This window comes from Dermacentor andersoni, chromosome 3, assembly GCF_023375885.2.
Source record: "Dermacentor andersoni chromosome 3, qqDerAnde1_hic_scaffold, whole genome shotgun sequence".
Taxonomy (NCBI): Eukaryota; Metazoa; Arthropoda; class Arachnida; order Ixodida; family Ixodidae; genus Dermacentor; species Dermacentor andersoni.
Window position 1 is genome coordinate 229,534,379 of NC_092816.1, and position 11,817 is coordinate 229,546,195.

The following is an 11,817-nucleotide window of genomic DNA, read 5'->3' on the forward strand; positions in this document are numbered from 1 at the left end:
CCGCAACGATTATCCACCTGTTGCCAGCAGGAGTCAACGGAAGTGGCCCGTAGAGATCTATGCCCACGCGATCAAAGGGTCGGGATGGACATTGTAAAGGCTGGAGTTCACCGGCGGAGGCGTTCACCGGCGTTGGCACTCATGACAAGAGCGGACGAACTTTCAAACGAAATTATACATTCCCCGCCAGTAATAGTGGTGTCGAAGTTTTTCGTAGGTCTTGAAGATTCCCGCATGGCCACACTGAGGGTCGACGTGGAACGAGGAGCAGAGCTCTAATCGCAAGATTCTCGGTATGACGAGTAACCAGGTGCATCCCTCTGGGGCATAGTTGCGTCGATATAGTAGCTGGTCGCGAATCGCAAAATGAGGCACTTGGCGCCGAAGCGTACGTGATGCTGGAACTTTCAACGTATTCGACAGAAGGTCGAGCAGAGATGCAGTCCAGGGATCACTACGCTGTGCAGCAGCGATAGTGTCAACGTCCGGAGAAGATAATGTGCACTCGCAGGGGGAGTCGTGACTGGCCTTCGGGGGAAGCGGTGATCAGGATAGCGCGTCAGCGTCGGAGTGCTTTCGCCAGGAACGGTACACCACACGGATGTCGTATTCTTGGATTCGCAATGCCCAGCGGGCAAGGCCGCCCGATGGGCATTGGACGGACGAGCGTCAACAGCCAACATAGTGCATGGTGGTCGGTCACTACGTCAAAAAGATCGGCCGTATAAATATGGGCGAAATTTGCCAAGCGCCCACACAATGGCCAAACACTCCTTTTCTGTAACACTGTAATTGGTCTCCGCCTTGGTTAACGTGCGACTCGCGTATGCGACGACGTATTCTGGGTGGCCAGGTTGCCGCTGTGCCAACACAGCGCCAATGCCTACACCGCTTGCATCGGTATGGATTTCGGTTGGCGCTTGTGGGTCAAAGTGGCAAAGAATGGGTGGCGTCATGAGAAGACGGCGCAAGGTCTTGAAGGCGTCATCACACTCTGGAGACCATGATGAGAGATCTCTAGCGCCACCAAGGAGCTGCGTGAGAGGCGATATAATTGACGCAAAGTTTCGAACGAATCGCCGGAAGAGCAGAGGCCGATAAATATGCGTAGCTCTTTCATAGTGGTAGGTTTTGGGAACGCAGTAACAGCACGTAGTTTCTCGGTATCCAGGCGAATGCCTTCCTTTGACACGACATGGCCTAAAATTGTGAGCTGACGAACAGCAAATCGACACTTCTTCAGGTTAAGTTGCAACCCGGCGTTGGTCAAGCAAGTGAGTACGTGCTGGAGGCGGAGCAGGTGCGTTGCGAAATCAGGGGCGAACACCACAATGTCGTCAAGATAGCAAAGACAGATTTTCCATTTGAGGCCACGCAGAACATTATCCATCATTCTTTCGAACGTAGCAGGTGCGTTGCAAAGTCCGAAAGGCATGACGGTGAATTCATACAAGCCATCTGGTGTGACAAAAGCAGTTTTCGGGCGATCGGCGTCTGCCATCGGAACCTGCCAGTAGCCTGACCGCAAATCCAGCGAAGAAATGAACTCTGCTCCCTGCAAACAGTCCAGAGCATCATCAATGCGTGGTAATGGGTAGACGTCCTTCAGCTTGATCTTGTTCAACCGTCGAAAGTCAACACAGAAGCGGATGGAACCGTCTTTCTTTGTGACGAGGACCACAGGAGAGGCCCATGGGCTTTGGGAAGGTTGAATGACCCCTCAACGGAGCATGTCATCGACCTGGTCTGCAATTACGCGACGTTCCGTAGCGGACACGCGATATGGTCTTTGTCGCAGGGGTGAGTGAGTGCCAGTGTCGATGTAATGCTCGACTGCCGATGCACGGCCAAGAGAGGTTTGCGCAACGTCGAAAGAAAGGCGGAAGTGCTGAAGGATTGCGACAAGTTGAGATCGCTGCGAAGGCGTCAGATCTTCGGCGATGAATGGGCTGAACACACCAGTCGATGTTGAGTATGGTACGGAGAGGGCACTCAGTTCATGGGCGGCAGTAGAAGACACTTCGTCGAGGACGGAGACAATTTGTGTTGAATCAACCGACTCGACGTAACCAAGGCATTCGCGGCGGAGCAGTGATAGCGGCGATGAAAGATGATTGTAAATGGGCATCGTGCTCACACCGGCGGCAAGGTCAAGAGCTGCAAAGGGCAAAGGAAGCACTTTTCGGGTAACAAAGTGATGAGAGGGCATGAAGAAGACCGTCCCATCGGATATGGTACTACAGAAGACTGGTACGAATGCTGACGAGCACGGGTGGATACAGGTGTCTTCTTTCACGACAATTTTAGCGGCAGGATGAGCATCGACCAAGGCCAGGTCACCAAAGTGGTAAAGTTCAATCTCAGCCCGAGCGCAATTGATGATGGCATTGTGGCGTGACAGAAAATCCCATCCTAGAATAACGGCGTGGGAGCATGATGAAAGAACTATGAATTCAATCGTGTACAAAACGTCCTGTATGATGACACAGGCAGTACAAGCAGTGGTAGGGCAAATGGGTTGAGCAGTCGCGGTTCGGAGCGACAATCCAGACAGAGACGTCGTCACTTTACGAATCGAACGGCAAAACCTGGCATCCATAACTGAAACAGCGGCACCAGTATCGACTAAGGCGACTGTAGCGACATCTTTGATAAACACATCAATGACATTGGCAGGTAAAGGAGGAGGACTTCGGCATGTCGACACTTGCGCAGTTATTGCCTCAGGAACTGCGTTGTCTAGTTTCCCTCTTCATTAGAGACGGGTCATCGACGCATAGGGGAAAGCGATCGACGACGTGGGGAGGGTGACCGGTGACACCGCTGCTGTCTCCAAGCATAATCGTTTGCCACGAAGGTGGCAGTGGCAGCTCAACACACTCTATGTCACTCAATGTGAGCTCTTGAACAGCTGCGGAGCTGATGTCCAGATCGAGCTCAATGTCTTCCCTGTTCAAGTCGGCGTGCTCTCCGATACCATGCACAGCACTTGGAGAAGTCTTCCCAATGCTCCCTTTTTCTTTCCACTTGTTCTGGGGCAGCTTGGAGTGGTAGGAAGGTAGGTTTGCAAAAACCTTTGGGGGGGCACCTTCAGTGAGAGTCCATTTTCCATGTGGCATTTAAGAAAATTTCCATTGATGACATGCACGTAGCTTTTGAGGATAACTTGGTCGTGAAAATGGATGTCACAAACCTTAGACTTGGATGAGAGGACTTTGTCGGCGCGTGGAATCACCCTATTCCACGTGGAACGAAGCGTCTCGTCACTGGGAGCAGAGAAGAAATGCCGGGTTGATTTGTTGGCATCAGTAACATAGCCGCTCGTACAGCCAGGAATGCAGCACTTCGGCATGGTCCACTTGCTGACCACAGTCAGCACAACGCGCTTAGGCCATTATGATCTCGGAAAACACACACACTGCATCAAAACACACATAGATAGATAGATAGGTGAACTTTATTAAAAGAACAATAAAAAGAACCGCTAAAGCTTGGGGCCCCTAGTCCAGGGCTCCGCTGGCTCTTGCCATCTTTTCGGCTTTCTGTATCAGCTTGAGCTGGTCGTCGAGGGCCGAGCTGGACAGCAGTGCCTCCCATTGCTCTCTCGGGGTGTTCTATATTGTGTAGTGTGCACTCCCACGTAATGTGGTATAGGGTTGGTGTGGCCCCACACCACGGGCATTCGTCCCTGTATGCTGTGGGGTGTATGCGATGTAATATGTGTAGGTTCGTGTAAGTGCCTGTCTGGAGCCTATGCCAGGCAGCGGCATCCTCTGTCTTTAGATTGCGATGGATTGGTGGATATCGCAAGCGACGTCTTCTGTGGTAGTTCACGATGGCTGAATACTCGAGGTCGACAGGGTCCGGGTCTTCTACAGCGAGCATGATGAGTGCTCGGTTATGTATGAATCCTCGAGCTGCTCTGTCGGCCTGCATGTTGCCCATAATGCCAGTGTGGCCCGGTATCCAGATGATGGTTTGGGTGGTGAAGTCCTCAGGGTCCTCCTTGAGTATTTGGGCTAGGATTTGTGCAGCAGGCCTGCTGGGAATCCGTGAGGATCGTCAGTGGTTGGTTTGCGTGTAGGCCTTCGAGGATGGTGAACGTGGTGGCCAGCTCTTCGGCTTCCGTAATTGTGCAGGGACGGGTCGATGCAGCGGAGGTAATGTGGCCTCGGTGGTCGCATACCACTGCTACTGCGCCCTTGTTGTTATCCCATACATGGCGGCGTCTGTAAAATGGGCCGTGGTATTAAACCTGAATGCTTTCTCCATGTACTGGGCCCTTGCTATGTACACACAGCGCCAAACCACGTGAACAACAGATGCGCTCGCGCTGGTCCGCGCCTTGCTGATCGAGCAAACTGCGACAGCAGCGCCACTAGATGCAAGAATTGGTGGTAGGTCCATGCAGTCGCAGGAGTTTGAAAACTGAACATAGTAGTCTAGTAACGTTGCTTCACCCAGCATTTCTTTCTCAGTAATGAACCGCTTTTTAACCTAAAAACAGTTTTAGTTTTTTAGATTAACATTTTAGGAATAACTTGACTGGGTCACGGCCTCGTCTTCGGAGCTGTAGCCACAGTGACACAAGTTTTTACAGTATGTGCCTGTCAGCCCTTTAATTCAAGAGCTTTAGCGGGGCAATAGTGCTTATATGCGCCTTGTTATGTCACCTCTTCGTAGCAAAACTTTTTGGCTCAGGACAGATTATGAGTCATTGTCATTATTTTGATCTTGTATCTTGATCGGAAACCACAGTGTAATGATCAGTGTAACATTGACGCATTTTTAGGCCTCTTTACAGCCACATTGCACCTACCATTTGCAACTCAAAGATTATTTCATACATAATACACAGACAATTTGTTCCCATATGTCGTGGCGTTCTTTGGCCATAGCTGGCCTTTGCGCCATCAAACACCACACATCATCACTGCGGAGTGTCTCAACCTGCCATAATTCTTCTGTTCTGAATGTGTAGATAAAGACGTTACCGATAATTAGCTTGCTCATATATTGTTGTGTGTTGTTTTTGGCAGGTACTCCATCTCACAGATGCCTTCCTCGCACGCAACATGACAACAACCAAGATGTCAGTGTCGGACCTTCCACCATTGCTGACACACTTGTCACTGCGCAGTTGCTTCTTCCATCCGGCTGAGTTCTTTCGTGCTGAATTTGGCCGGCCTGCCCTGCACTCTCTGCAGCTGCTTGACCTAGCTGACTGCAACCTTGTGTCAAGCGTTGAGCTGGGCCGGCTCGAACAGTGGCCTTCGCTTCGTGCACTGAGCCTGGAAGGCTGCCACCGGGTCAACGACGGAGGCCTGAGCAACATTTTGCCACTTATCAGCAATCTGGTTGCCCTGGACATTGAGGGAACTGACATCAGCGATCGAGGTGTGGAAATGATCCTGCTCCATGGCCTGAACCTCAGGTTTCTGTTTCTTGGCCATACGTCTTGCACCGGGGAAGTGTTTATGTCTGTCTCAAGACAACTGAAGGGTCGTCGCAAGCTGGGGCTGTCCCATATATGCCTCAGGAGGACACTTGTCAAGGACGAGCCTTTGTATTGGCTTCTGGAAATGGTTCCTCATTTGATGTGGCTGGCCGTGACGAGTCGTCACATGTCGGCGGACGTGAGGGCCAAAGTAAAGGAGGCCGTGCCAACTTCATGCCAGTTTGTGCAGTTTTTGCCTTTCTATGTGAATGCAAGTACATTCTGCAGGCATTTTGTGTCTGACAGCATCCAAAATCTGAAGCTGGAAATGATTCCATGTGGTGAAAGAACAGCACCTGGTTAACAGAGTCGGTTTAAGAGTAGCTGGTGAATGACAAAAGACTTTCAGTTGCTGGAAGTTTGTACTTTCATGAGGTGTGCTTGCAGTGCACTAGTTTGTTGATTGCCTGCTTAAACTGTAACTTGAAAAATAAATGTATTCGTTAGAAGGATCGACATTTGGGTGAGACCTTAAATGAACGCTTAAGAACTGGTGGAAACCTTGTATTGTGCTGGAACATTGGAAATATAACAGGCATTTTACTTCTGATTGGCCTGTTATATGTATGTGGTTATTGCTATGCAATGTACACTTAAATGCGGCATCTATATACATTTATTTTGCCTTGTGGCATGTGTGCTTCATCAAGCCATTCATACAGTAGAGCAGAAATCTGAAAGAGCCATTTCATTAGAACTTGTTATAAAATTGCGAAAAATAAAAAGATAATAAAATATTAATTAATAATCACTAAAAATAAATAAATGATACTAAAAAAAGTAAATAATAATAATAAACATAAATAAAAATAAAATAATAAATAAAAATATTGATGTAATAAAATACAATAGTAGCAGTCTGTGGATTAGTCCAAAATTAAAACTACATGCATAAGGATTCAGCATTTTTGGTTCTGAGGCACCAAAAATTTTGTGACATTTTTCACCTTTTCTTTCAACACAAAGGCTTGTTTTTTTTTTTTTGTCAATATATTCTTCCAGGTGAACTTTCACCGGGGCCTTTTGGTCAATAATTTTTAATGTTGAGTTAACGGGATAGCCAGTGAATATCTGGTTCACTAATTTTGCTGAAGCTGAAATCTACACTGCTTGACTCTAAGATTGTCTTCGCTTCCAGTGCACAGAATAATGAAGTTCTTGACAAGCAGCCTTGCTAGGGCATAGCGCCTGCAGGAGTGTACAGTTCGTGCATTTGATACTCAAACATAAATAGGATAATTTATTTGTAATATTCACATGCACATCTCCAACAAATAATATTAGAGCAATAATTAGTCGGTAGACGTGACTTCTTCAAAAACCATCAGTGTGACCATCATCATGCCCAGTTCATCCAGCACTACAGCGTGAAGGCTGCAAGGACCCGGGCCAAGGCCTCCAGGTCGACGCTTCTCGTTTTTGTTGGTGGGGTAGGCAAAAAAGATGAAATAAGGAAGAAAAAAAGTCAATATTGCTTGGGCAGACATGGCCAATTCTTGCGTCAGAGCTCACATTCACTCTGCGCGAATGACAGTCTCAGCTCCATGCAAACCAGTTTTCACTGACGCTTTTCTGTCATAAGTGATTACTGGGAAAAAGATGGTTAAGCACCTGTTTCTTGTCCTTTTTTCTGTTTGCTGTACTAATAGTACCCCATAAAAACAAAATTATGGTCAACCCTAGTTATGTTTTGCTAGTGCTATTGATATTGTTGCGTGTGGAAAGACAGACAGAAGAGGCTATTTACAGGCTATTTACACTGCAGCCAGGCAGCCAGGCCGACCCTCGCTCGCGCCAAGCGCACCGACCAACTTCATCGTCGTTCTCGCGGCGGCTCGTTTCTTGAGCATCGCTCGACGATATTGTAATACTACCCCCCTGGCGGCAAAAGCACCGTCACGGTGCTGTTAAATATCCAAGGCGCATGGAGAGTTGTAGGGCTTGAGTCGAGCGACGTTGACAATGTCACTGGTTGTCACAGCGGAGGACGTAGTGGGCGTGGCTAGAACGATTTCATAGGTGACATCCGTCACTTTGCGGAGCACGCAATATGAACCTGTGTAACAAGAAAGGAGTTTTTCACATAGGCCACCTTTACGCGAAGGTTACCAAAGCAGCACGAGGCTGCCGGGCACAAAATGGACATCACGGTGACGGAGGTCGTAGCGTTGCTTCTGCTTGTCTTGAGACACTTGTAGACAAGCGCGCGCAAGTTGGCGAGCGTGGTCAGCATGGGCGATTGCATCACGGGCATAATCGCTAGTTGAAGCTGTGGCGGACGGAAGCACAGTGTCCAGTGGTAGCGTTGGTTCGCGACCATACAAGAGGTAAAACGGGGGAAAGCCAGCAGTTTCGAGACGGGAAGAGTTGTATGAAAAGGTAATGTATGGTAGAGCCAGGTCCCAGTTACGGTGGTTGTCGGAAACGTATTTGGATAGCATGTCTGTAAGGGTGCGGTTCAAGCGCTCAGTGAGGCCGTTCGTTTGGGGATGGTAGGAGGTGGTAAATTTATGCCGTATTGAGCAGGCACGCATGATGTTGTCAATGACTTTGGCCAAAAACGTACGGCCATGGTCTGTTAGCAATTGACGCGAAGCACCATGCATGAAAATAATATCATGTAGGAGGAAGTCTGCAACATCAGTTGCGCAACTGGTCGGAAGAGCACGGGTTACAGCGTAGCGGGTCGCATAGTCCACAGCGACTGCAACCCACTTGTTCCCTGATGTAGATTCCGGAAAGGGGCTGAGAAGGTCTAAGCCGACACGATGAAAGGGCTCGGCAGCAATGTCGACCGGCTGCAGGTAACCAGCAGGGAGCTGGGAAGGCTTCTTGCGTCGTTGGCAAACTTCACAAGCGGCGACGTAACGTCGTACGGAACGGGCAAGACCCGGCCAGAAAAAACGGCGACTTACACGGTCATAGGTTTGAGATACGCAGAGATGTCCTGCCGTTGGTGCGTCGTGGAGATCTTCTATAACGGTGGAGCGGAGGTTTTAGGTATTACGAGTAGGAACTCAGAGCCGTCCGGATGAAGGTTGCGACAGTACAGAGTACCGTCGTGGAGGACGAAGAGGCGTAGAGTAGCATCGGCCGGAGAGTGCTTAAAACAGTCGATGAGTGCTCTGATGTAGGCGTCACGGCATTGCTCGTCGGCGAAATGAAGCAACTGTGATACAGAGAATATGCAAGAAGCACTGGCAATATTAGAGGAGTCAGAGTCGTCAACAGGGTAACGCGACAAGCTGTCAGCGTCTTGGCGCAGGCGGCCAGACTTGTACACCACGGAATATGAAAATTCTTGTAGCCTCGAAGCCCATCGACCAAGCCAGCCTGTAGGATCTTTTAGCGAAGAGAGCCAGCAGAGAGCATGATGGTCAGCGACTACGGAAAAAGGGCAACCGTAAAGGTAAGGACGGAACTTCGCAGCCGCCCAGACTACAGCAAGGCATTCTCGTTACGTAATAGAATAGTTGCGTTCCGATGGTGTGAGGAGGCGGCTCGCATAAGCAATAACGCGATCCTGGCCACGCTGACGCTGGGCTAAGACGGCACCTACGCCATGACCGCTGGCATCTGTACGCAATTCTGTAGTGGCATCAGGGTCGAAGGGCGAGAATGGGTGGTGAGGACAGAAGAGTAACGAGACGAGAGAAGGCGGCGGCTTCTGCAGTGCCCCACGAGAATTGTATGCCTTTCTTCAAAAGATTAGTGAGGGGTCTAGCAATTGCCGCAAAATCTTTAATAAATCGACGAAAGTACGAGCATAGCCCTACAAAACTTCGAACGTCTGCGGCTGTCTTCGGAACCGGAAACTCTCTGACAGCGCGAGTTTTGTTGGGATCAGGCTGTACTCCGGAAGCGTCAACAAGATGGCACAGAAGAATAATTTGCCGGCGGCAAAAACGACATTTGTGCGAGTTAAGTTGCAGCTTTGCCTTTTGAAATAGATCAAGTATAGTTGTGAGACGTTCAAGGTGAGTGTCGAACGTTGGCGAGAAGACGATGACGTCATCCAGGTAGCAGAGGCATGGGGACCATTTGAAACCTTGGAGCAAGGAGTCCATCATACGCTCGAAGGTGGCAGGGGCGTTGCATAATCCAAATGGCATTACTTTAAATTGGTATAGGCCATCAGGTGTGATAAACGCGGTTTTTTCTCGGTCCATATCGTCAACAGCAATCTGCCAATATCCAGAACGAAGATCAATAGACGAGAAATAGCTGGAACCGTGCAGGCAGTCAAGGGCGTCGTCTATACGTGGGAGCGGGTAGACGTCCTTCTTAGTAATGTTGTTCAGATGACGGTAGTCTACACAGAAGCGCCACGTGCCGTCCTTCTTCTTAACCAACACCACAGGTTACGCCCAGGGGCTCGAAGAAGGCTCAATGATGTTTTTATCAAGCATTTTGGTGACTTCGTTTTGAATTACTCGGTGTTCCGATGCAGAAACTCGATACGGTCGTCGGTGAATAGGCGTAGCATCGTCAGTAAGAATCCGATGCTTGACCGCGAGCGTCTGGCCTAAAGGGCGATCGTCGATGTCGAAAATATCTCGGTAGGACGATAATAGGGTGTTTTAGTTGAGCGTCCTTACGGTACGCTCCGCTCCGAGCGGCCCCGCTAAGCCACAGCGGAGCGCTGGGCGATTTTCACGTTTTAGTTATACGTTTAGCGTAGCGGAGCGGACCTTTCGTAGTTGCAGCGCCCCCTGGCTAAATTCAGGGTAATGAAAGAAAATAAAAACACTTTATGATCACTCTTATACCGTAAAACGTATAGATGTATATATATAACTTATTTTTCCATGAAGTATCTAGACGTGCGCTTGTAATGCGTTACCGGTCCATTTTATCCAATGGAAAATAAAGCCCCGTCTTGGGGAACGCCACGTGTTAGCCAGCGCGCTTGCTTTCTGCATCCAATCCAATCCGTTCTGACGCCAACGCTAACCAAAGTGCTGCGCGGCACGCTCCGCTCAGGCAGCTTCTAAGCGGACCGTGTTCTTCGCTCCGCTATCCCGCTTACGGCTAAGCGGACAGCGCATGCGCATTCGCGCTTCCGCTCCGCTTAACTGCTTAGCGGAGCGTAAACACGCTCAACTAAAACACTCTAATACTTGGCAAACCTCTTCAGCCTGCGCCGAGGACAGGTCCGTCGCAACCATTTTCTTTATATTGGGATTGGCTCCCAAGGCTGGCGCAAGCGGCCTGCTAAGCTCGCGAGAACCATCGGTCGATAACGCTGCCACGTATTGGTCGCCAAGACAATCAACGGTGGCAAGGCAAATACCTTGCGGTAGAATTTGCTTTGCCAATCCAAAGTTACAGACGGGCATGCGAGTGCGGTTCCCAGTAATATTAACTATACTGTGAGGCACTGTAACGTCATACCTTATTGGAATGTCGGGCAGAGGAGTGATGAGGTACTCGCCATCAGGAACTGGTAGGAAAGACAACAGTTCAATGTAGGCTATTGACTTTGGCTGCAGGCGAAGAAAGCCGGTGGGACGTAAGCGACAGTGGGGTGCGCCAGAAGGTTCTGCGAGCATCGGCAACTCAAGGCGAAGGGTACTGGAAGAGCAGTCAATAAGAGCAGAATGTGCGGAGAGAAAATTGAGGCCGAGAATGAGGTCGTGGGGGCAATGAGCAATTACGGTGAAGAGGACAGGAGTGTGGCGGCCGGCGATGCTGACGCGTGCCGTACACATGCCGATGATAGGCACAGTACCGCCACTGCAACGCGGACGACGCGTGCCGACACTGGGTTGAAGAGCTTGTTCAGTTGTCGTCAGAAGGCAGCACTCATAATAGAAATATGTGCTCCTGTATCGATGAGTGCCGTGACAGGATAGCCGTCAACGTCAAGAAGGTTTCAGTTAGTAGGTAACGTGAGCAGAGGATTTGAGGGCAGGGTCGACAACGCAGCTTCACCTTCAGAAGCTGAAGTGCCTAGTTTTCCGGCTGGATCCGGGAGGCAATAGGCGACGAAGAGAAGCGACGGGGTTGGGGCGAATGAGACTGATGGCGTCGAGGTGAGGGCGAGCGGCTGTTCCGAAGGTTCGGAGTAGGAGCATCAGCGGCAGTGGATTTATGGCGGTTGGTATAGCGAACGGAAGGTCCAAAGGTTCGGGAATAAGCGGCGGTGTATGTCCGAGGAGGTGGTGGCCATCGGTTGCGGCAGTGACGAGCGACGTGGCCAATGCGACAGCAGTGGAAGCAGATTGGTCTGTCATCAGGGGTACGCCATTCGGACGGGTTGCGGCGAGATGTGGTAGAAAAGGACTGTCGGGGACGAGGAAGGCCGGTAGAGAACTGGG

At 49.9% G+C, this 11,817-nt stretch overlaps 1 protein-coding gene across 1 annotated transcript in view; it reads left to right on the forward strand.

Annotated features, from left to right (window-relative positions):
• Nucleotides 1-5,953, forward strand: part of LOC126536569 (F-box/LRR-repeat protein 12-like) — a 39,325-nt gene extending 33,372 nt beyond the window's left edge. The window contains exon 3 of the mRNA XM_050183591.3: nucleotides 5,040-5,953. Coding sequence (XP_050039548.1) covers nucleotides 5,040-5,801 — 762 coding nt within the window. The 3' untranslated portion in view covers nucleotides 5,802-5,953. The remainder of the gene's footprint in view (nucleotides 1-5,039) is intronic.
• Nucleotides 5,954-11,817: the final 5,864 nt, after the last annotated feature.